Source organism: Mobula birostris, chromosome 11 (assembly GCF_030028105.1).
Source record: "Mobula birostris isolate sMobBir1 chromosome 11, sMobBir1.hap1, whole genome shotgun sequence".
Classification (NCBI taxonomy): Eukaryota; Metazoa; Chordata; class Chondrichthyes; order Myliobatiformes; family Myliobatidae; genus Mobula; species Mobula birostris.
Window position 1 is genome coordinate 54,840,834 of NC_092380.1, and position 26,648 is coordinate 54,867,481.

Here is a 26,648-nt window from a genome sequence, read left to right on the forward strand (position 1 = left end):
AAAGTTGATAACAATATGTTTGGATAAATATTTTTACAACTGATAAGAATAAATTGCATTTCAAATCTATGTAACTGGAAAACTCATTAAAGTATCAAATACACATTTTGAAATAATTTTCTTCACACCAAAGAGTCCCTGCTGTAAACTGGATTAGTTTTCAGGCAGATTGGGGTTGTTAAGTCTTAACACTTTACAACTGGCTCACACGTTTAACCCCTGTAAATGAGATGTTCCAAGTAAGATATTAAAGTACTTCTCACCATGAGCGGTGGATAAATTCTGATCTTCTTTGTGTCATGTCAGATAAATTGAATTTAATAATAAATAATGCCAAATTACCTTGTAACACAAGGCATACAAGATGTAAAGATATACTGTACTTCAGGGTCTTGGCTGGTATGGTTTCAAAACGGAAGAATCGTCTGTGCATCACTTAATATGGAAGGGCATCAACGCTGGAGAATGGTGAATATTTCTTTATGTCAACACAATGACAGTAAGGTCAAGTAGAGTATGATACTTTATGTGGAATGAAGGTTCCTCTATACTGCTGCAAACTCAAAGTATCTCCTGCCAATTGTCTTCATGGAATATTTTCAAGCAGCTAACCTCAAGGTCTCTCTGAATGAGACTTGACAATTTAGTGCCAATAATTGCTAGAGTGTGTAGAAAATCTACTATGGACTCACGCAGAAAACTGCACATAATTTCGGCAGCCATTACATTGCCAAGTCACCTCATTTAAGAATTACTTCCGCATTCAACTTGGTTGGGATTCAAACCCAAATCCTAGTTCTCCACTTTCTGGCCATTTTCTATTCACCTGCCCCTCTTTCTTCCTGAAGTCATCGCGTTCAGGCTGAGATTTGGATACGCTGGTGGTTGACACCCATTGAAGTCTTATCCCGATTCATTAGTGATCAGTGAATTAGGACAGTCCGTTCTGTTGTGGGACATTGTAGTTAAATCTGTCTATATCTTTATGCAACGCCCAAATACCAGCATGGATGTCTCCACATGGACAGGATTATAGGCTGGTCCTCCTCTCTCTAATCTAAAACTGCATGTTTTGACCATATATTGTCTCATGACATAGAAAGAGACCATTTTCACATCACAATTCCAGCAATCTTATTCCCTTAGTTATTCCCCTGTAATATGCTCTCTCTCACATGCAAATGTATTCTATTTTAACTCTTCTACCACCCACCTATGCAAGGGCAAATTTATAGCTGCCACTTGGTCTATCAGCCTGAGTGGCTTTGAGATTTAGAAGGAAACTGGAGAGCCCAGAAGAAACCCAAGCATTCACAGGAAAAGCATGCAAAGGCCACAGAGCCAACAACTTGAGGTTTTGACTAAAGATGATCACTAATTCTGAAAGGCCTCTGCACCACTGTGTCCAAGAAAGGAACAGGTTTGGAGTAGAATGACACCAGTACACAGTTCACACCCACTGTGAACCATTCCCAAGTCATCACAGTTTCCATCCAGATTTTGACCCATTCATAGTCCTATTGTCCATATCGTTCTACACAAGTGCACAGTAGCATAGTGGTTGGCACCATGCTTTACAGTACCAGCAGCCCGGGTTCAATTTTCACCACTGCCTGTCAGGAGTTTGTACGTTCTCCCCATGACCATGTGAGTTTCCTCCACAATCCAAAGATGTACCAGTTGGTAGGCTAATTGGTCATTGTAAATTGTTCTGTAATTAGGCTAGGATTAAAATCAGGAGATTGCTGGGCAGCATGGCTCAAAGGCCCGGAAGGGCCTATTCTGCTCTGTATGTCAATAAATAAATAAACAAACAAAGAACACTGTACTTCCCTGATGTCCCTGCACACCTCAACTTCAAATGCCTCAGACACACTCGACTTAAGTTCCCTTATCTCTGAATGGATCTCTCTCCAAACCTTCTTTAAAACGTTATTCTTTGATCTTGTAATCCGTCCTTGTTAGTAAACCACATTGTATAATGCAGCCTTCTTGACCTAAGCTCAACAAGTGCAGGTAACTTTCTTCCTCTGTTTGAATCAGGACTGAGCAATTCTGGTCAATCCTCCTGTAACTCATAGATCTGTAAGTCTAGATCAGTTTTTATCTCTACTAGCATGTTTCAGCAAGATGAGTATTCCCTACAAGTCTGCAATTCACAGCTTTTTTTGCTTGTTTGTTCAGCCCTCATTAATCTATTAACCAAAACAATCTCATCAGCATATAGTTTTACCCTATTCCCTTCATCTCATCCTCTCCCCGCCCCTCTCCCTCCAACTCCCTCTACAACTTAAAACTGATTTTCTTTTCTATTTTTCCCAGTTCTGTTGAAGCGTCTCCTGCCCTGAAACATCAACTTCTTCTCTGCTCCCACAGATGCTGCATGACCTGCTGAGTGTTTCCAGCATTTTCTGTTCTATATTTCAAATTTTTATCATCTGCAGCATTTGATTTTCTAAACTACATTCTTCTCAGCACTATGAAGCAATTTAAGATGTTTTACTAAGTTAAATATATTATTGCGTGTTAACATCAGTGCAATGTTTTGCGGTTTGCTATGTTTTTTTGTTGTTGACACCAACTAACCCCTACTACATACAGGATTTGAAACTGAAATCATCTTGGTTCCAATGTCCACTTTAGTTGATGGTTGCTGAATGGGAGGCAGTAAAGTTATCCTGCATTTTGATGTCGATGATATACTTCCATTTTTCGTTAGGTATCACCCGATTTAGGTGATTGATATATTTACCTGACACAGATAGGAACATGGTTGGTTTTCCCAAGGACTGGTCTAGCCTAAGAGAAAGAGAAAAAACTGAGTTAACAATTAATGCAGCAAATGTTTAACATTATACATAAGATATGATCAGAGACTCACCACTTTCAATAACTATGAGTAATACATTGTTGATAGCAAAGACACAAGAAGTTAGTGTTCTTGCTTTGGGTGTTATCAGTCACCTTAAAGACTTTAAAATTGGCTTGCAAGTTTGACTTGAATGTTTAGGTAAGATATAAAAAGATTTCTCACCTTGATAGAGTTGCATTTTGCTTGCACCAAATCATGTCTATAAAATTATACCAACTTGAATGTAGATTTCAATCTTCATGAACCCCATAATTTGCATTTTGCCAAGATTAATGCCCATGAAGGCACAACATAACCGTTCAATGTTCCAGAATTATTTATTTTTTATTTTATTATTGTTTATTATTTATTAAGATACAGCACAGAATAGGCCCTTCCGGCCCTTCAGTCACAGCAATCCCCCTGTTGTGTACATACATCCATTGATGCTTCTGGACACATCTTCAGTGATGTTCCTGGAATCATCGGGTGTTTCGGGTCTTTCAACATCATACAATCTCCTCCAGGTAACCCTGCCGGGGCTGATCAGACCCCAGCTTGTGTCCAGATGGCTAGCTACTTATGACTCCATGGCTCCCCTCTTTTGAGCCACAGCCATCTTGAGGCCCTCTCTGCCGCGTCGGTGGTACTGCGGATGGCTCTCCTCTTCCTCTCTCCCTCAATACCCAAAATGCTGAAGGCTCTAACTAAAGAACAGGAACATCTTCATCAAACTGCTTCCACAGTGAAGTCATGTTAGCTGCAGGCCACTTGATCCACCTCCTGTTGGACTTCATGTTCGAGGGGTTAGTTTGCAACACTTGGAGATTCCGGGCACTATGGGGTGACTCCGGGCCTGGCCCCTCCTTCGTCTCACCAGGTTGGACACCTGCACGTTGTGCTGCTCCTGCTCCTGCCAAACACTTCATCCTCGCTTGGTAGATCTTCAGGCCGCGATCGTTCTTGCAGATTTTACCACATGCACACTGCTTCCTCATCGTCGTTTGTTCATTGCCTGGGTCTGATGTCGTTGTGTCCATCCGACTGGGGTGCTCATCCTCCCCCGCCTCTCGGGCACCCCTGGGGGTATCTTTTCCTTAGATTCTTTGTAGCTTTTGTGGGGGTCCTCCTTTCAGAGGACACAGATTGGGTTGCCAGCCCGTTCTGCCCTAGTTGCCGTCTCTCCAGGCTGTCACTGACTCTCCAGTCGTCACCACTCTTTTCGTGGTTGTCTCCCAGTCTTTCCTGGTTGTCACTGATTAACTCAGGGTGTAAGCTGTGTACATACATCTATTGATGCTTCTGGACACATCTTCAGTGATGTTCCTGGAATCATAGGGTGTTTCGGGTCTGATTTAATCCTAGCCTAATCGTGGGGCAATTTACAATGGCCAATTAACCTACCAACTGGCATATCTTTAGGCTGTAAGAGGAAACTGGAGCAGATGGAGGAAACCTACGTGGTCACGGGGAGAACGTACAAACTCCTTACAGGCAGCGGGGAGTATTGAACCAGGGTCGCTGGTAGAGTAAGGCATTGTGCTAACCACTACACTACTGTGCTTCTCAAAATATTCCTAATTGTATTCAGAGTTACCTTGAGAAAACAAATTTAAATAACTGGAAGTGGTTTAAAATAGTGCAGAACTATTTTCTGGTTACATTCATTTACAGTGATCAATTGCTTAATACTTCAAAAAAAAAATTCAACTGCTTTGAAAATGTGCCAGGTTAATTTTAAGAGCCTCCTTGAAGCCCTGAAAATGGGCACAATTACTGGAAACTCCCAATGCTGATTAGTTTGATCTGGAGTATGGCCAGTTTTGTGGACAGGACCAGTGTACAACATGATTTTCAAACCAGCAGAAAAGATGGCAGAAAATCAATTTGCCATGGACTGAACTTATGCTTTGATTTTTTTTTTGGATCTATTGTAACGGTTTGGTCAATTTCAAGCAAATTGTACTGAAGTATAAAGTCCAACACAATAGAAAAACTGGCCAAAATATGTAAGACAGAGGTACAACGATTGCTTAATTTTTCTCTTTTAAAATCTGGATCTATGCATTGTTTCTCAAATTCTCATTTTACATGATCTCCTAATCATCAATTGGATGTATGAAGAATGCTTTGACATTATATTGTGTTTTTCAGTCTGGATCATAGATTTTGACTCCCTGGGTAGTTTAGGAGTACTTGTGAAAGCGGACACCACTATAGCTCCTAATGTAAGGAGACAGGCACTGAAATTTGTCCAATTCCTTTTCAGTGCTGATCCAAGAATGAATGAGAATTGTCATGCACACAATGTTCCTTACAGTGAAATAGCTCCACTGTCTGGTAACAATGAATGCATGTGCATAGTCTGGAAAAACAGTATAATCGTGTTTTCCAGGCCTTATTTAATATTCTACACTTAATATTCAATTCTACTACTTAAAAATTCTCTGTTTAGTACCAGTCGTCATTCAGTCAACGTGGTAGATTTAATGGTATAATGCAGCATCAGTTCAAGCTGTTCTTCTGCATTTCCCGTGGCCAGTCAAAATGACATTGGGACCTTTGCAGCAGTGCCTCTCAGACCAGCCTTCTGAATGAAGAAGCAAGGGGACACTGGTCCAGCAGGTATCCTGACTGTTTTTGAGAAAAATGGAACCTGGACAATTAAGTATAACAGCTCATGAACACTCGACATGTTACCCTGACCTCCCCTGAACTTGGAGCACATGTGTGTATAACCCGCAGTCCTACTTTTGAGTTTCAGAATATCCCCTCAATCCACCTGGTCGCACAGACTTGTTAGTTTTTTTTCCGTCTTTGCATTCTTCCCTCAGAGAACAGTTTAAAGCATGTCTGGCTTGCCAGAGTTCATCAGAATTTCCTACTTGATTAACTGTCTGGCAGGCCACGAGATGAAAACTCCTTCTACGGTCATACCATGTGCGCCCATCACTCATTTGATAAGCAGGAGCTCATCCACCCACACACCACAGCCCCAGCAGAGCCCTTTGGATGCAACTGACCTGCAGCAAGTCAACACAAAACTCAAACATTCATCTCCCACATGGTGAATGAAATTTGATTTGGGAATAGGAATGCTCCCGCAAAGCCTGAGTCTCTTTTCTTCATCACACAAAAATTAATGACAGAATTGTTTACTTCTAAATGGGTTTCAACTCACGATGCAGATTTAAAATGCATTACAATATTCTAACTGGGAGTATATGCAGCAGTTGCATAGAAGCCAATGTACAGTTTATCTAGCACGTGACCAGGCATCTGGGCGTGGTGGAAATGAAGCAGTGAAGTTAGACTGTTGTTTGACTACTCCAAACAAGCAAATTTGCACCAGAATTATTGCCCTGTAAATGCATTGTAAATATCAGGTGTAACACAGACACTGGTGCTTAACTTTGGCAAGTTGTAGAGAGTTAATAACTAGGCTGCAGATATATTCTTAAGGATTAATCCTTACTTTTTTTTAACAGAAATATTAGGTCATCTCTTACTCTGTCTCATTGCATCTCAGAGAAACAAAGTAATGAAACTTCTGAAGTAGGTCTCCCTTCTTCAGTCCAGTTTCAGCTGGGCTCCAAGCTTGCTTATTAGCAAGTTTAAAAAGGGAAGTGCCATGCAGCTGAGCAAATCAACTTGGAGTCAGGTGTGAGGAAGGACATAACAAGTAAAGAGGACTAAAGATTAAAAGCTGAATGTACTGTTAAAAAATATTTTCAGTGTGTTAACATCTACTTTCCATGTGTTTCAGATCCTTTGATATGTAGGGTGGATTCTTTGGCTAGAGTCTCACTGGTAACCAGGAAAATGCAAGCAACGGGTACGTGTCGACATCATGACCAGCGATGCCAAAGTGCTCCAAAATAAAGTAACTATTGCTTTTTGAGCCTCTTCCAAGACTCCAATGAATAAGGATTTTAGAGCCAATGGATATCAAGGGGAAGTACTTCAAATAGCTGAAGTCATACTTCACATGAAGAAGGTGATTTTGGTGGTCAGAATATAATGATGTCAGTCTCAAGACATTGATGTAAGATTTATTATTATTAAGGACCTCCCGCACACAGGACATGCCCTTTTCTCACTGTTACCATCAGGTAGGAGATACAGAAGCCTGAAGGCACACACCCATCAATTCAGGAACAGCTTCCTTCCCCTCTGCCATCCGATTCCTAAATGGACATTGAAGCTTTGGACACTACTTCACTTGTTTTAATATACAGGATTTCTGTTTTTGCACATTAAAAAAAATCTATTCTATACATGTAATTGATTTATTTATTTATTATGTTTTATTTTATTTATTATTATTTTTTCCGCTCTGTGCTAGATTATAGAAACATAGAAACATAGAAAATAGGTGCAGGAGTAGGCCATTCGGCCCTTCGAGCCTGCACTGCCATTTATTATGATCATGGCTGATCATCCAACTCAGAACCCCGCCCCAGCCTTCCCTCCATACCCCCTGACCCCCGTAGCCACAAGGGCCATATCTAACTCCCTCTTAAATATAGCCAATGAATTGGCCTCAACTGCTTCCTGTGGCAGAGAATTCCACAGATTCACCACTCTCTGTGTGAAGAAGTTTTTCCTAATCTTGGTCCTAAAAGGCTTCCCCTCTATCCTCAAACTGTGGCCCCTCGTTCTGGACTTCCCCAACATCGGGAACAATCTTCCTGCATCTAGCCTGTCCAATCCCTTTAGGATCTTATACGTTTCAATCAGATCCCCCCTCAATCTTCTAAATTCCAACGAGTACAAGCCTAGTTCATCCAGTCTTTCTTCATATGAAAGTCCTGCCATCCCAGGAATCAATCTGGTGAACCTTCTTTGTACTCCCTCTATGGCAAGGATGTCTTTCCTCAGATTAGGGGACCAAAACTGCACACAATACTCCAGGTATGGTCTCACCAAGGCCTTGTACAACTGCAGTAGTACCTCCCTGCTCCTGTACTTGAATCCTCTCGCTATAAATGCCAGCATACCATTCGCCTTTTTCACCGCCTGCTGTACCTACATGCCCACTTTCAATGACTGGTGTATAATCACACCCAGGTCTTGTTGCACCTCCCCTTTTCCTAATCGGCCACCATTCAGATAATAATCTGTTTTCCTATTTTTACCACCAAGGTGGATAACTTCACATTTATCCACATTAAATTGCATCTGCCATGAATTTGCCCACTCACCCAACCTATCCAAGTCACCCTGCATCCTCTTAGCATCCTCCTCACAGCTAACACTGCCCCCCAGCTTCGTGTCATCCGCAAACTTGGAGATGCTGCATTTAATTCCCTCATCCAAGTCATTAATATATATTGTAAACAACTGGGGTCCCACACTGAGCCTTGCGGTACCCCACTAGTCACCGCCTGCCATTCTGAAAAGGTCCCGTTTATTCCCACTCTTTCCTTCCTGTCTGCTAAGCAACTCTCCACCCACACCAATACCTTACCCCCAATACCGTGTGCTTTAAGTTTGCACACTAATCTCCTGTGTGGGACCTTGTCAAAAGCCTTCTGAAAATCCAAATATACCACATCCACAGGTTCTCCCCTATCCACTCTACTAGTTACATCCTCAAAAAATTCTATGAGATTCGTCAGACATGATTTTCCTTTCACAAATCCATGCTGACTTTGTCCGATCATTTCACCGCTTTCCAAATGTGCTGTTATCACATCTTTGATAACTGACTAGCATTTTCCCCACCACTGATGTTAGGCTAACCGGTCAAAAATTCCCCGGTTTCTCTCTCCCTCTTTTTTTAAAAAGTGGGGTTACATTAGCCACCCTCCAATCCTCAGGAACTAGTCCAGAATCTAAAGAGTTTTGAAAAATTATCACTAATGCATCCACTATTTCTTGGGTTACTTCCTTAAGCACTCTGGGATGCAGACCATCTGGCCCTGGGGATTTATCTGCCTTCAATCCCTTCAATTTACCTAACACCACTTCCCTACTAACATGTATTTCGCTCAGTTCCTCCATCTCACTGGACCCTCTGTCCCCTACTATTTCTGGAAGATTATTCATGTCCTCCTTAGTGAAGACAGAACCAAAGTAATTATTCAATTGGTCTGCCATGTCCTTGCTCCCCATAATCAATTCACCTGTTTCTGTCTGCAGGGGACCTACATTTGTCTTTACCAGTCTTTTCCTTTTTACATATCTATAAAAGCTTTTACAGTCCGTTTTTATGTTCCCTGCCAGTTTTCTCTCATAATCTTTTTTCCCCTTCCTAATTAAGCCCTTTGTCCTCCTCTGCTGAACTCTGAATTTCTCCCAGTCCTCAGGTGAGCCACTTTCTCTGGCTAATTTGTATGCTTCTTCTTTGGAATTGATACTATCCCTAATTTCTCTTGTCAGCCACGGGTGCACTACCTTCCTTGATTTATTCTTTTGCCAAACTGGGATGAACAATTGTAGTTCATCCATGCAATCCTTAAATGCTTGCCATTGCATATCCACCGTCAATCCTTTAAGTGTCATTTGCCAGTCTATCTTAGCTAATTCACGTCTCATACCTTCAAAATTACCCCTCTTTAAGTTCAGAACCTTTGTTTCTGAATTAACTATGTCACTCTCTATCTTATTGAAGAATTCCACCATATTATGGTCACTCTTACCCAAGGGGCCTCTCACGACAAGATTGCTAATTAACCCTTCCTCATTGCTCAAAACCCAGTCCAGAATAGCCTGCTCTCTAGTCGGTTCCTCGACATGTTGGTTCAAAAAACCATCCCGCATACATTCCAAGAAATCCTCTTCCTCAGCACCTTTACCAATTTGGTTCACCCAATCTACATGTAGATTGAAGTCACCCATTATAACTGCTGTTCCTTAATTGCACACATTTCTAATTTCCTGTTTAATACCATCTCCGACCTCACTACTACTGTTAGGTGGCCTGTACACAACTCTCACCAGCGTCTTCTGCCCCTTAGTGTTACGCAGCTCTACCCATATCGATTCCACATCTTCCCGGCTTATGTCCTTCCTTTCTATTGCGTTAATCTCTTCTTTAACCAGCAACGCCACCCCACCTCCCCTTCCTTCATGTCTATCCCTCCTGAATATTGAATATCCCTGAACGTTGAGCTCCCATCCCTGGTCACCCTGGAGCCATGTCTCTGTGATCCCAACTATATCATAATCATTAATAACAATCTGCACTTTCAATTCATCCACCTTATTACGAATGCTCCTTGCATTGACACACAAAGCCTTCAGGCGCTCTTTTACAACTCTCTTAGCCCTTATACAATTATGCTGAAAAGTGGCCCTTTTTAATGCTTGCCCTGGATTTGTCGGCCTGCCACTTTTACTTTTCTCCATAGTACTTTTTGCTTCTACCCTCACTTTACACCCCTCTGTCTCTCTGCACTGGTTCCCATCCCCCTGTTGTGAACTAACCTCCTCACGCCTATCCTCTTTAATTTGATTCCCACCCCCCAACCATTCTAGTTTAAAGTCACCTCAGCAGCCCCCGCTAATCTCCCTGCCAGGATATTGGTCCCCCTAGGATTCAAGTGCAACCCGTCCTTTTTGTACAGGTCACGCCTGCGCCAAAAGAGGTCCCAATGATCCAAAAACTTGAATCCCTGCCCCCTGCTCCAATCCCTCAGCCACGCATTTATCCTCCACCTCATCGCATTCCTACTCTCACTGTCGCGTGGCACAGGCAGTAATCCTGAGATTACTACCTTTGCGGTCCTTTTTCTCAACTCCCTTCCTAGCTCCCTATATTCTCCTTTCAGGACCTCATCCCTTTTCCTACCTATGTCATTGGTACCTATATGTACCACGACCACTGGCTCCTCACCCTCCCACTTCAGGATATCTTGGACACGATCAGAAATATCCCAGACCCCGGCACCAGGGAGGCAAACTACCATCCGGGTCTCTGGACTGCGTCCACAGAATCGCCTATCTGACCCCCTTACTATCGAGTCCCCTATCACAACTGCCCTCCTCTTCCTTTCCCTACCCTTCTGAGCTACAGGGCCAGATTCTGTGCCGGAGGCACGGCCACTGTCACTTCCCCCGGGTAAGCTGTCCCCGCCAACAGTATTCAAACAGGAGTACCTGTTGTTAAGGGGCACAGCCACCGGGGTACTCCCTATTACCTGATTTTTCCCCTTCCCCCTCCTAACCGTGACCCACTTGTCTGCCTCCCGTGGCCCCGGCGTGACCACCTGCCTGCAACTCCTCTCTATCACCTCCTCACTCTCCCTGACCAGACGAAGGTCATCGAGCTGCAGCTCCAATTCCGTAACGCGGTCCCTTAGGAGCTGCATCTCGATGAACTGCTGCTGCTAAGTTAACAAATTTCACGACACATGCCAGTGATAATAAACCTGATTCTGATTCTGATTCTCATCTGATCTGACGCCTAAGCTCTTCAGTTCTTTTATATGGTCAGAGCTGCTCCTGATCACTTAGTGTAATCATTGTATCACCTCTGATCGTGAGACTTTCTATGCTTTGTAGCTTGCAGCAAGACCTAGGCATCACTCAGGCACTGATTGATGACTCTAAACAACACACAAGGAAGGACCTAATTGCTATTACATAGACACTTACGGGCATTAACCCCATCAAAACAAACACATTCAATGGCATAAGGGTCATCATTAACCAGAAACTTAACTGAAAAAGCCGCATGAATTCCATGGCTACAAGAGTACGTGGGAGGTTGGCTATCCTATGGCAGCACCTTTAGTGAGCACCTGGTCCTCCATCCTTGAAGCACCTTCAATTACTCCAAAAGACTGAGGTTTGGTAAAATACTGAAAGGCTTTTATTCGCTGTACAATACGACCTCCACAGTGAGTGTCTGCCCCCGGACTGAGGGGGAGGGGCAAGGCAAACTCCTTTATACAGGACTCTGTGGGAGGAGCCACAGGGGCAGTCAGCAGAGGGGTGTGTCTAGACAGGTAACCGAGTTACAACATATATACATGGTTTACCACAATCCTAAACTTGCATGTTTGTCAACACTGGATCACTATGAACATCATACACAAAATGCACTTCAGCAACTTACCAAGGTTTCTGCGTCCAGCACCCCCCACCAGCACTGCCAAATATTTAAAGAGTCTGCAAGTTATTGATCATAGAAGTTTCACCAGACTACAGCCAAAAAATCTCCACATAAAATATCTAATATTTATACTGAAACAGGTCAAGGGTAATCATTCATTTCAGCTTTTGCAGTGTGTGTCTGAAAGTTCATATAACATCACATTTATTGAAAAGTCCAACTAGATAATTCTGAAATACAGGAAACAGATAAAGATAAAATTAAAAAATAAACCACAAAGATAAACAAAAAGAAAATAATTGAGAAAATGACAAAGTTAGTTTAAGAGTCTCGATACTATTAAAGAGGTGAAAAACTAAGAATTATAGAGTTAAAATTTCCTCTTTGGGGTGGTGAGAATGCCAATTCAGATTCCTCAACCTTGATAAGATTTACTTAATCTTTCAAAATAATAAAAGATCACAGGCAGTTCTGGCAATACAGGAAGCACCTGTTGAGAGAAAAACAGATTAATGTTTCAAACTGCAAATATTACATCAGAATTGAATGAGATGAGAGATAAACAGGGTTTAAGTGCAGAGAAAGAGGGGATAAGACAATGTACAGAGAGGTCTGCAAGAGGACGGAAGATGAGAGGCATTTGATGTAAAAGATGATATTGCAAGATATCAAAATCTGAGGGGAAGCGAAAGTACAGAATAATTATCTAAAGTTCCAAAGGAGCAGGAAAGGGGAAATCTGAAATAAAAATGCTGTAAATCATAATGTGAACATACAAATTAGGTGCAGGAACAGATCAAAGAGGCTCTTCAAGCCTGCTCTGCCATTCAATCAGATCTTGGCTGATCTGACTCTAACCTAATTCTACATTCTTCCCTATTAAAATATATCTTTCTTTGCCTTATGAATATTCACAAATGCTTCTTCCACCGCCCTTTGAAGAAGAACGTTCTAAAAACTCACAGACACTGAAAGAAAATATCTTGCTTCATTTCAGTGTGAAACAGACACCCCCATGCTTCTGAACAATGATCTTTAATTCTGGTTTCTTTCCAGAAGAAAACACTCTTTCCACATCTACCCACTTGAAGCAGACAATGAAAATACATTGCCATTTCTTCATGGAGACAGAAGAGAATACAAATACTGGATTCTGCAGTAACACATAATCTATAATGATATCGTATTTGTAAGTAGGATGCCATGCACAATTCTGATTTGATGGAGACAGACGTGAGAAGCAGAGGAACATCTGGAGAAATTTCCGAAATGCCCGGTTCGCTGCCGCTGCTACTGTGCGATCGAGAATCTCTGGAGGGAAAGCCCCAAAATCCCCGGCTTTGCCTGCTGCTGGCAACTGAGGCTGAGGTCGAAGCGTTCGGCAGAGATGGTGCTTGGTACATGGTGTCGAAGGGCTGATTGGAGTTCGAAGTTTTCGGATGACTCAGAGTCGGACTGTGGTCGGGCATGGCAGGGAGAGTTTTCTTCCTCCTCCCGTCTACATGAGATGTGGGACTTTCGAGAGACTTCGAACTTTTTTACTGTGCCATGGCCTGTTCTTCATCAAGTTATGGTATTGTTGCACTGTTGTAACTATATGTTATAATTATGTGGTTTTTGTTAGTTTTTCAGTCTTGGTCTGTCCTGTGTTTCTGTGATATCACACTGAAGGAATATTGTATCATTTCTTAATGCATGCGTTACTAAATGACAATAACAGAGGACTGCGTGTCCTTATAATCTAATCTAATCTAATCTCCTGGAGGAACTCCATGGGTCAAACAGCATCTGTCGGGGGGAGGGGAGGGGAAGGAAATTTCAAAGTTTTGGATTGAAACCCAAAAGGTCTTGATGCAGATTTTCCACCAGAAATATCAACAATTTGATTTCACCCCCCGCCCCCCACAGATGCTACTCAATCCACTGAATTCCTCCAGTGATTTGTTTGTTTCTGTCATTGTTGTGTCTGATTAATGGAGCTCACTCCAAAATAACTTGACCAGCCTGAATAAAGAACTGCCACAGTTTTATAAGGAAGCTCACCTCCACTTTTTCCAATTAAGAATGATACCCACATCTATAACTGAATAAAATATTATGAATAGAAGAAATCAGTATTTTGAAAGGAAGTCACCTTAATGGCTTCATGGCTTTATTTTATTTGCCTTAACAGAAGAGATTCTGCTGAAAATCAAGAATAACACACACAAAATGCAGGAAGAACTCAACAGGACAGGCAGCATCTATGGAAATGAATAAATTGTCGACATTTCGGGCCAAGACCCTCCTTTCCATAGATCCTGCTTGACTTGCTGAGTTCCTCCAGCATTTTGCGTGTGTTTCTTTTCGATTTATTTAAATAATTTTGTGGGTTGTTTCCCCACCATGCCCCAGGAGCAATCATCATGGTTCCACTACACTGTGCTACTGAACTATGGTGACTGGAATGGACAAGGAGGAAAATAAACCTGAAGTCTGACCCACAGTTTAGCAGGCTAGAAAGTAATGCAGGGAAGTACGGGAGTGCAGTGGGGAATGGGAATGGAGACTGAGGATAAAAAAACAGCCATACTTTGCCTTCCAGTGCCACCGAGGAAAACTGAATCCTAAAGCATTCAGCCATTTGAACTGCATACAATATCAGAATATATCCTGAAATGTGTTGCTTTATGGCAGCAGTACAGTGCAAGTCTTAAAAAATTGCAATAAGTTACAATAATAAATAAAAAAATAGTGGGGAAAGAAATAGTGAAGTGTTCATGAGTTCATGTACTGTTCAGAAAGCTGATGGCAGATCTGGTGGCAATATAAAGGAGTTTAAAACTATGCTTTCCACTGGCTAATTATTTTCTCACAGTTAACGTATACCCTTTCCTACTCTTAGCTTTCTTGTGGATGCTGCAGCTGGATTTTTTGAAGACTATAATCTTAATTGAAGTGCCAAGGCACACAATGCTGGGTAGATTCAGGGCTGAACTAAGTCATTATCCATATGCCATTTCAGCTGACAGAATGCATGTGTTTCTTTGGCCTGCAGTGTGGTGAAGCTTTCTTATGCACTGATTCAGACTCTTGGGTTATTGTCTCCTGCAGGTCCTGTAGCTTTGGTCACATGCCTCAAGTAAAAGGTGTTTGTTAACTGACTGGATTTGATGGCAGAGGTAAAGGGAAGCCAGCTGTGATAATGCTTTCTTCAGAATTTTCAAACTTTTTTAATTGGCACTCAGCTGATGTAAATGGCAGATATTCCAGAACTCACATTGCTTCGTACAAATGGTGCGAAATACCCAGAAAGCTTAATGCACAGTCCAAGCCGAAGAGTTTTATTCAGTTGTATTCTGCAATACATATGCTTTACTTTTCAAGCTAGAAGAGTGGTGGGGGGGGGGGGTGAATGACAGCTCATTAACTTTCACTCAACCCAATGAGCATAGCGCCAGGATACTGAGCAAACTAACACACAGCCAACCACTATAGGACCTTATCTACAAGGAGCCCTCAGTTCTGTAGGATGCTAGAACAATATCCTTCCAATGTTATAACAGAAAGAGGATGGAGTCCATGAAGTTGGGAGATGAGAATGGAGCAAGGGCACTAAGCATAAGGCTTAGAAGTTGAACGGAATATCAGAAATAATTTATTTCTTTACTGATTTAGAGATACAGCATGGAACAGGCCCTTCCAGCGCTTCACGCCATGCTACCCAGCAACCCTCCAATTTCATCCAGCCTAATCACAGGACAATTTACAACGGCTAATTAACCTACTAACTGGTATGCCTTTGGACTGTGAGAGGAAACTGCAGCACTCAGAGGTAGCCAACACGCACACGAGAAGCAACGTACAAATTTGCTTACAGAGGACGCAGGAACTGAACTCCAAACTAAGATGCCCAAGCTGTAATAGCGTTGTGCTAACCACTATGCTACCATGGGACAGAAGTAACATTTTATAGGCTACACTCTCAAGATTGATTTTTCTTTTCCAGAAAAAAACTAATGGTACAGCACCCAGCATCTAATAAAGCATGTGCAGTTTTATACATATGCAAATTAGAAGAGGTAGTAGTCAACCCAACCTCATTTAATAAGATTATGATTGATCTGACTCTAATCTCAATTTTGGCATTCCTGCCTGCACTCAGTAACCTTTCGCCCCATTGAGTAGCAAGAACCTTTCTATCACTACCTTAAAGATGTTCACAGACTCTGCTTTCACCACCACTTGAGGAAGAGAGTCCCAAAGACTTATGGCCCTCTGAGAGAAAAAAATAACTTCCACTTTTTTCTGTCATGAATGGATGATGCCTTGTTTTATAAAGAATAGTCTCCAATTCTAGATGTTTCCACAAGAGAAACTATCCTCTGTACACCAACCTTGTCAATATCTATTCAGTCTTGTAAATGGAGATACTGGGTTAGAGATGAGAATTTATTGTACTTGTTGGGGGGTTGGGGATGGGGGTGGTTGTGGAATAGTAAGTCTACGAGTGTAGAATCCACACTTTTGTAATTGGCATTGATCCCACGACAAATGTGTGGATTCTTTTTTCGATTATTCACTGAGGATCACTGAAAGGGAAAAGTTAGATCCTTGAGGGCATCATTAGATACTGAATACCTGCCACTTTGACCCCTTTGAGACATTAGCTCCAGATTCAAAAGGCCTTCTCAGAATCTTTCTCAGAAACCTCCACCTGGCAGTAATTGTGTTTACTCTCAACTATTTGTCTTTTGGTTTCTCTCACTTCTCTCCAAACCAAAGGTATAGCCAAGGGTACTTGTATGGTCTCCAGTTCTACCTGCCTTCTCATGCGGAGCCATCCATATTCCAAAATTAGCCAGCACTGTTTCTCAATCCATGCTCTGCTGTATTGATGGATGCATTGGTGTTACTTGCATTGGTATCAACTTTGTTGCCAACATCCAGCCCACCCTCAAATTTAATTGGTGCATCTTTGACATCTCTCTCCTTTTCATTGAACTTTTTCTCAGGAGACAAATCCACTGACAAGTTCTACAAATCCCATTGTAATTCCCACAGTTATTCAAATACATCTCCGTTAACCCTGCCACTTGCAAGGATATTATTCCCTTTACTCAGTCCTCCCGTCACTACTACATTTGTTCTTATGAGGAGGCCTTCTATGCCAGGACATCCAAAATGTCCTCCCTTACAGAAGTGCTTTGAGTCTCCATAAGCACTTGATATCTTGGTTTAAAAAAAAGTGGAACAGGAGTTGAACATTATTCACTTAATTCCTGCACCAGTAGCAATGACAACTGGAAGCTCTTCCACCTGCACTGACTTGCATGCACACTGCCAGCACAAAGTATTACATATATATTGTTTTCAAACAAAAAGGTGCTGTGTTTGCTTATTCTTCCAAATCTCATCCCATCCATCCCTTATGTAACTCATGCCAGATATGAAACACTGTCAGAGCCAGAATCAGGCTTAATATCACTGGCCTATGTCATGAAAGTTCTCATTTTGCAGCAGCAGTACAATACATACATAATAATAAATAAATAAATCTATCAATAAATATCTCGTGCCAAAAGAGATGAAAAATAGTGAAGTAGCATTCATGAGTTTATTGTTCATTCAGAAATCTGATGGCAAAAGGGAAGAAGCTATTCCTAAAACACAGTGTGTGTCTTCAGGCTCTTGTATCGCATCATTGATGGCAGCAATGAGAAGAGGGTATGTTCTGGGCAATGGGGGTCCTTAATGATGGATGCCGCCTTTTTGAGGCATTGTCTTTTGAAGGTGTCCTAGGTGCTGTGGAGGCTAGTGCCCATGATGGAGCCAACTGGGTTTACAACTTCCTGCACCTTTTTCCGATCCTGTGACCACTCCATATCAGATGGTGATGCAACCAGTGAGAGTGCTCTCCACAGTACACCTGTAGAAAGTTGTGAGAGGCATCATTGACATACCAAGTCACCTCAAACTCTAAATGAAATATAGCTGCTCCCGTGCCTTCTTTGTGTAACACTCGGGGAAAGGTTTCACTGCTAATGTAATGGTTTTTCTGTAGCAGCAGTGTTTGGGTTTTGGCTAGAGATAACGGGGGCTTTGGAACAAAGCAACACGCACAAATTGCTGGAGGATCTCAGCAGGTCGGGCAGCATCCGTGGAAATGAACAGTCAACGTTTCGGGCCAAGACCCTTCGTCAGGACTGAAGAGGGAGGGGACAGGGGCCCTATAAAGTAGATGGGGGGAGGGTGGGAAGGAGAAGGCTGGTAGGTCCCAGGTGAAAAACCAGTAAGAGGAAAGATCAAGGGGTGTAGGAGGGGAAGCACAGAGGGGATAGGCAGGAAAGGTGAAGAAGGAATAGGGGAAAAACACAATGGGTAGTAGAAGGAGGCAGAACCATAAGAGAGATGATAGGCAGCTGGAGGAGGGGGCAGAGTGAAACTGGGATGGGGGAAGGGAGGGGGAAGGAATTACTGGAAGTTGGAGAATTCAATGTTCATGCCTGAGCCGTCCAATGAAGGGAGTGCTTTTTCTTGTTGTGTGCCTGCGACCGAAGTGATCTGGGTCTTTTGTTCGACGGAAGTTGAGGAGCGAAGACGCGAGAAAGGAGAGGTCATAGACAGCAGAAAGGAGTGGACTTGGAGTGGAACCGGGAGTCGACAAAGCCCAGGGAAACCGATGGAGGGCCTGCGGAAGGGAAACCATGAGTTCCAACTGCTGCACATTAGACTGTTTCATTAAAATGGGCCCTTTTTCTTTTTGTTTTTCTTTACTAACCCTTTAGTCAAATTAAGAATTATAAAGCCAAATCATTCAATTGCATATGGTGTACTGTCTGATATTTCATGGTACTGATTTGTAACGAGGGAACTGATCAAACAGCATCCACACAAACAAGTTTTGCATCTCAGATTTCACACGTTTGCTGGGGCCAGAGGCTGTCTTCCCTGGACTAATGCCGGCAGCCAAACCTGAGGATTACATTTGTAATTGCATCAATATGTTGGGCCCAGGATAGATCTTCAAAGATGTTGACACCCAGGAACTTGAAACTGCTCACCCTTTGCAATTCTGATCCCTCAGTGAGGGATTGTATGTGTTCCCTTTACTTCCCCTTAAAGTCTACAATCAATTCCTTGGTCTTACTGACATTGTGTCTCAGTTAGCTGTTTCAACACCACTCAACTATCTCACCTGCTGTCCAGGTGACCCAGGGCCGAGTGAACAGCCAGTAAGATAGTGTCCGCTTTAGACCTATTGTGGAAATAGGCAAATTGCAACAGGTTCTGATCCTTACTTAAGCAGGAGTTGGTTCTAGCCATGACCAATCTCTCAAAGCACCTCATCAAAGTATGTGTGTGCCACTGGATGATATTCATTGATGGAGTTCACCCTGATCTTCTTGGGCACCGGAGCGATTATCATCCTTTTGAAATAGGTGAGAACCACCAACTGCAGCAGTGAGATCTTGAAGATGTCCTTGAACACTGTAGTCAGTTGGTTGGCACAGGTTTTCAGAGTCCTACCATGTACACTATCAGGGACGGACACCTTGCAATAATTCACTGACTTGAAAGGTATTCTGATGTTGGCTTCTCAGACTGAGGTCACATGGTCACTAGATGTAGCAGGGATTCACACAGGTGTTGTTTCATTCTCCTTTTCAAAGTGTGCGTAGAAGACATTGGGCTCATCTTGGAGTGAAACATCACAGCCATTCATGATGTTATGTTTCACTTTGCATGAAGTACTGGCCTGCAAACCCTGCCAGAGCTGGCATGCATCCGATTCCATCTCTAACCTCAATTGGCGTTTTTTTTTTTGCTCTTAAAATAGACTTCCATAGGTCATACCTGGACTTGTATAGTTCTGGATCACAGGTTTGGAATACCACGGATCTAGCCCCTAGCAGACTATAAACCTTCTGGTTCATTCACAGCTTTTGGTGTGGGCGTATCCAGTATGTTCTCAAAGGCACAAACTTATCCACACAGGTCTTGATGAAGTCAGTGACAACAGTGACATATTCCCTGAGATTCGAAGATGAATCCCTGACTATTGCCTATTCGACTGACTTAAAGCAGTTCCTGTAGGTGCTCCTCCACCTCCCTTGACCGTATCTTTTTGGTCCTCACTGCTGGTGCTGTGGTCTTTAGTCTTTGCCTGTACGCTGGGAGTAGAAGAATAGCCAGGTGATCGGACTTTTTAATGTGTGGACGTGGAATGGCACAGCAAGCATTCTTGATGGTCAAATGTGTTGGCTCCTCTGGTTTCACAGGTGATATCCTGGTGGTAGTTGCTCAGAGACTTCTTCAAGCTGGCCTGTTGAAACCCTCACAGTGATAGGAAAGGCATCAGGGAGCACTGTTTTGTGCATGCTGATTGTGGAGCACAGCTCCTTCAGTGCTGGGATGGAATGTACACCGCAACCAGGATGATGGCAGAGAAGTCCTTCGGCAGATAAAATGGACAAAATTTGACCACTAGATGTTTCAAGCTGGGTGAGCAGGACTGAGATAGAACTGCTACATCTGCGTACCATGATGAGTTAATCATAAAGCATTCTCCACCTCCTCTGACTTTAAATGACAGAGCTCTCCTGTCTTTGCAGAAAAGAGATGAAACCATTGAGCTGCACTATTGCATCTGAAATGGCGAGGGAAGGCCATGATTCTGTGAAGCATGCTACACAGCAGTCTCTGATGTCCCTCTGGTCCAGCAATCTTGCTCTGAAGTCTTCAGTTTTGTTTCCCAGGGACTGTATATTCACTAGCAGGATAGTCAGATGTGGGGTCCAAAGCCCTTGTGTTTCAATCGTACCTGTAGATCGGCTCAGCTTCCACACTTCAATCTTCTTAAAAGGATAACTGCAGTCCAAGATCCATCAATTTTGAGTATCAATTGATTATTTTAAAATGTCTTAAAAAAATGTTGCTTACTGAAGTACCCATAGCTGTGACTGTGGATTTCACCTTAGCAGACCTGAAAGGGAGCTGCATGCAAAGAGTCACCCCTTATTGGAACCATCTTATAAACGAGTCTGTTTTAGTTTCTGTATTCCTTTGAGTAATTCTGCCAGAACTTTTAAATGCACTGATAACGCAGTAACCTGAACTGATTTTAGTGCACAAGAAAGACTGCTGGGTGAGGTACAGCTGCATCAGTCTCAAACACACACTACTGCTTTTTGCAAACCTTACAGCACTCACTGGAGACCCTCTGACCATCTAAAGGAACAACATAAAGTATTCTCCACCTCCTCTGACTTTAAATGACAGAGCTCTCCTGTCTTTCCAATAAAATGTTTGAGAAATCTGAACGCATTGTGCATTCTGTTTCTTTGTTTTCTAAATTACCACCTGCTTTGCAAGAGTAATCACAAGGAAAACATGCTATCTCTTATCCATTTACCCCTCCCCACTAATCTCCCTCCCAGCACTCATCCCTTCAAGCGGCCAAAGTGCTATACCTGCCCATTAACCTCCTCCCTCACCTCTACTCATGGCCCCAGGCAGTCCTTCCAGGTGAGGCAACACTTCACCTGCAAATCTGCAGGGGTTGTCTATGGTGTCCGGTGCTTCCGATATGATCTGCTCTACATTGGTGAGACCTGTTGTAAATTTGGGAACCGCATTGTTGAGCCAAAAGCAGAACTTCCCAGTGGCGAAACATTTTAATTTCAATTTCCATTCCAGTTACGACATCTAAGTCCGTGGGCTCCTCCTGTGCCACGATGAGGCCACTCTCAAAGAGGAGCAGTAACACCTTATATTCTGTCTGGGTAACCTCCAACCTGATAGCATGAATATCAATTACCCTTTCCAGTTAAAACATATTTCATCCCCCACCACCCTTCTATTCCCCACTCTGGCCTCTTACCTCTTCAAACCTACCTATCACCTTCCTCTGGGTCCTCTCCTCCTTCCCATTCTCGTATGGGCCACTCTCCTTTCCTATCAAATTCCTTCCTCTCCAGCTCTTTACCTTTCCAACCCACCTGGCTTCACCTGTCTCCTAGCTATCCTCCTTCCCTTCACCCCACATTTTATTCTGGAGTCTTCCTCCTTCGTTTTCAGTCCTGAAAAAGGATTTCAGCCAGAAAACTCAACAGTTTATTCATTTCCACAGATGTTGCCTGACCTGCTCAGTTTCTCCAGCATCTTGTGTGTGTTGCTGTCAATTTGTCTGAGTAGCTTTTTGCATTTATCATATTGAAAATTATATAGAGGTCTCAAACCATGACCAATTTCAAAGCAACTGAGAATTTGTATCTCAGAATTTTGGTCCCTTCTGAAAAACTTCTCCAAGCTGTGATTAAATGACTGTAGGAAAAGTCACTTTGAGTCACAACTTCGTCCTGGCTCATGAACTTCCTATCCAATACACCTCAGATAGTCAAGATGTGTTATGTTTTATAACTTCAACACTTAAAAATTAATTGAAAGGAAAACAAGAGTGCCAGCAGGTAGACATGCTTACATTTGTTTTTTCTTTAAGCGATATGCACACATACCATGGGATGGCATGATGACATATGCATTTATGTAATTTTTACAGATAACCTGTAACCAACATAGAATGCGTAATCAAACAATATGTTTATAACATTACTCAAATATTACTGAACTATTAAATACACAACATTGCTCCCTGTTTAGCTATAAACTCCAACTCAATGTAGAATGCATCTGAACTTAAACACATATATATACAATATCCTATATAATACAGCTACTATATATGCATCCATGGCATAGTAAATCTTAAATTGTCTCATTCAGGCCTATAGATTTAATCACTGTGGGAGATTTCTTAGTCTTGTGGGCTAATGTATTTTCTGACAAGGGTGGGAGAGTTCGTCACTCGGCTTGGCAGGTGAGACTTGTGGCTGTGAAACAATCTCAGGGTCTGGGGCCTCCTCGGTGGTGGTTGTAGGAGTTGACTCTGAGACTGCAGGAAGTGTTTCCAACAGCTTTGGACACCTTTCTTCTCCTTCTCTCAGCTTTTTTCTCTGGATCTACTTGGAACCTTGCATCTCTCCTTTTCAACTTCTTGTCTTTCTTTTCTCACCTTCCTTTTTCTTCTTCTAATTTCTTGTGAGTATCTCTGAACTTGCTAGTTTCTCAAGAAATTAGGGCTCGTTTATCCCATTGCTATAGCACTTATGTCATCCTCCTTTTCCTTTTCCTTTTTCTTCTTTCTAGGATGTGCATCTTGATCTTGGGATGATGCAGTTAGTTCACTGGAGTAGATTTAGATTAAGAATTAGACTAGATTTAGATTATGAGGACACGCAGTCCTCTTTTATTGTCATTTAGTAATGCATGCTTTAAGAAATGATACAATGTTCCTCCAGAATGAGATCACAGAAACAGAAGACAAACCAAGACTAAAAAAACTGACAAAAACCACATAATTATAACATATAGTTTCAACATTGCAAAGCAATACCGTAATTTGATGAAGAACAGACCATGGGCATGGTAAAAAAAAGTCTCAAAGTCTCTCGAAAGTCCCATCATCTCACGCAGACAGTAGAAGGAAGAGAAACTCTCTTCCTGCCATGAACCTCCAGCGCCGCAAACTTGCTTATGCAGCACCCTGGAAGCACCCAACCACAGCCGACTCTTGGGTCCGTCCAAAAACTTCAAGCCTCCGACACCTAGCACCAAGCACAATCACTACCGAGCGCTTCGACCCTGGCCCCGGCAACAGGCAATAGGCAAAGCCGAAGATTTGGGGCCTTCCCCTCCGGAGATTCTTGATCGCACAGTAGCAATGGCAGCGAAGCAGGCATTTCAGAAGTTTCTCCAGATGTTCCTCTGTGCTTCTCACGTCTGTCTCCATCAAATTAGGATTGTACATGGTACCTACTTAAAATATACGATATCATTTCGGAGTGGCCGCGCACGCTGCGTCGCGCCGCGTTACGCCACCATCTTCCCTTCCCCTTTATTCTCTTAATAATCCTTCTATTGTTCCATTTATGATCAAAGAAGCTGTCATTGATGGAGTGCTCTGAGGCAGAGTGGTAGGGCTTTCGCTCATTTGGGCTTCGGCGAAGTAAGTGGGTAGGTGGACTTCGTTTCTTTTCCCTTGCATTTTTTTTGGAGGATTTAGAGCATGTCTGTAGGGTTAGTACTTTGTTCTAGGTGTGAGATGTGGGAATACTGGGATAATTTCAATCTCCCCCATGGCCACATCTGCACCAGGTGCATCGAGATGCAGCTTCTGAGAGAACGTGTTAGGGATCTGGAGCTGAGGCTCGATGACTTACAGCTTATTAGGGAAAGTGAGCAGGAGATAGACAGAAGCTACAGGGAGTTAGTCACCCCAAGGCTGCAGGAGTTAGATAAGTGGGTGACAGTCAGGGAAGGGAAGGCAAGGGAAGAGCTCAGATAGTAGAGAGCACCCTTGTAGCCATCGCCCTCAATAATCGTTATCTTGTTTTGAATGCTGTGGGGGGGGGGGGGTGACCTGACAGAGAACAACCACGGCGATCGGGTCTCTGGCACTGACCCTGGTCCCACGGTGCAGAAGGGAAAGAGGAAGCTGAGGAATGTGGTAGTCATAGGGGATTCCATAGTGAGGGGAACAGACAGGAAGTTCTGTCAGCCAGATAGAGATACCCACATGGTGTGTTGCGTCCCAGGTGTCAGGGTACAGAGTACCCTGCCATAGAGGGAGTACAAAGAAGGTTCACCAGATTGATTCCTGGGATGGCAGGACTTTCATATGATGAAAGACTGGATGAACTGGGCTTGTACTCGTTGGAATTTAGAAGATTGAGGGGGGATCTGATTGAAACGTATAAAATCCTAAAGGGATTGGACAGGCTAGATGCAGGAAGATTGTTCCCGATGTTGGGGAAGTCCAGAACAAGGGGACACAGTTTGAAGATAAAGGGGAAGCCTTTTAGGACCGAGATTAGGAAAAACTTCTTCACACAGAGAGTGGTGAATCTGTGGAATTCTCTGCCACAGGAAACAGTTGAGGCCAGTTCATTGGCTATATTTAAGAGGGAGTCAGGTATGGCCCTTGTGGCTATGGGGATCGGGGGTATGGAGGGAAGGCTGGGGCGGGGTTATGAGTTGGATGATCAGCCATGATCATAATAAATGGCGGTGCAGGCTCGAAGGGCTGAATGGCCTACTCCTGCACCTATTTTCTATGCCTCTATGTTTCTATGTATTCTGAAGGGAGAGGGTGAACAGCCAGATGTCTTGGTACATGTTGGTACCAATGGCATAGGTAGAAAAAGGGAGGAGGTCCTGAAGAGAGAATTCAGTGAGTTGGGCAGGAAGCTGAAAAGCAGGACCTCCAGGGTAGTAATCTCAGGATTACTGCCTGTGCCACGTGCTAACGAGTGCAAGAATAGCATGATCAGGCATATTAATGCATGGTTGAAAGACTGGTGTAGGGGGCAGTGCTTCAGGTTCCTGGATTATTGGGGCCTATTCTGGGGGATATGCGACCTGTACAAAAAAAATGGGTTACACCTGAACACAAAGGGGGCCCACTATCCTAGCAGGAAGATTTAATAGAGCTGTTAGGGAGGGGGTTGGAAACCGGAGTGATGGGCTGAGGAAGGGGAAAACAGAAATAAATCAAAGATAGTGTGCAACAGAAATGATAGAAAGGACAGGCAGGAGATGAGGCATAGTCACAGCCAGTGGGATGAGTTACAGGATAATAGAGACATGCTGCAGTTAAAACAGAAAGCAGCAAAAACTGGACTGGAAGTGTTGTAGTTGAACGCACGCAGAATTAGAAATAAAATGGACAATCATGAAATTCAGCTACAGATTGGCAAGTATGACCTTGTGGCCATCTCTGAAACTTGGCTAAAGGATGGCTGCCATTGGGAGCTGAACATCCAAGGATATATGGTGTATCAGAAAGATAGATTAGTAGGCAGAGGGGGTGATGTGGCCCTGTGTATAAGAAATAATACTAAATCATTAGAAAGGGATGACAAAGGGAAGGTGTAGAGTCTCTATGGGTTGAGTTAAGAAATGACAGGGTAAAAGGACCCTAATGGCAGTTGTATACAGGCCTTCAAACAGCAGCTGGGATGTAGATTACAAATTACAGCTGGAGGTAGAAAAGGAGTGTCAGAAGGGTAATGTCATGATAATCGTTGGGGATTTTAACATGAAAGTGGATTGGGAAAACCGGGCCAGTACTGGACCTCAAGAGAAAGAATTTGTAGAATGTCTGAGCTCACTACGGGATCAGCTGTGCTAGATTGGGTGATAGGAGAGCTGAAGGTTAAGAAACCGTTAGGGATCAGTGATCACGATATGATTGAGTTCACTTTGAAATTTGAGAAGGAGAAACTAAATTCCAATGTGTTGGTATTTCAGTGGAATAAAGGAAATTACAATGGCGTGAGAGGGGACCTGGCCAAGGTTGACTGGAAAGGGACACTAGCAGGAAGGACAGCAAAACAGAAATAGCTGGAGTTTCTGTGAAAAATGAGGGAAATGCAAGGCAGATATATTCCAAATAAGAAGGAATTTTCAAATGGAAGAAGGACACCACCGTGGCTGACAAGTGAAGTCAGAGCCAAAGTAAAAGCAAAAGAGGGAGTACAATGAACCCAAAGCTAGTGGCAAGGTAGAGGATTGGGAAGCTGTTAAAAACTTGCAGAAGGAAACTAAGACGGTCATTAGGAAGGAAAAGATGGATTATGGAAAGGAAGCTGGCGACGAATATCAAAGAAGATACTAAAAGCTTTTTTAAGTATATAA

At 42.9% G+C, this 26,648-nt stretch overlaps 1 protein-coding gene across 4 annotated transcripts in view; it reads right to left on the reverse strand.

Annotated features, from left to right (window-relative positions):
• The window catches only part of LOC140205086 (potassium voltage-gated channel subfamily KQT member 1), an 851,833-nt gene that overhangs the window by 274,295 nt on the left and 550,890 nt on the right, over positions 1-26,648 (reverse strand). For all 4 annotated transcript variants that reach the window (XM_072272252.1, XM_072272253.1, XM_072272251.1 and 1 more), the window contains one exon: positions 2,753-2,799. In XM_072272252.1, coding sequence (XP_072128353.1) covers positions 2,753-2,799 — 47 coding nt within the window. The remainder of the gene's footprint in view (positions 1-2,752; positions 2,800-26,648) is intronic.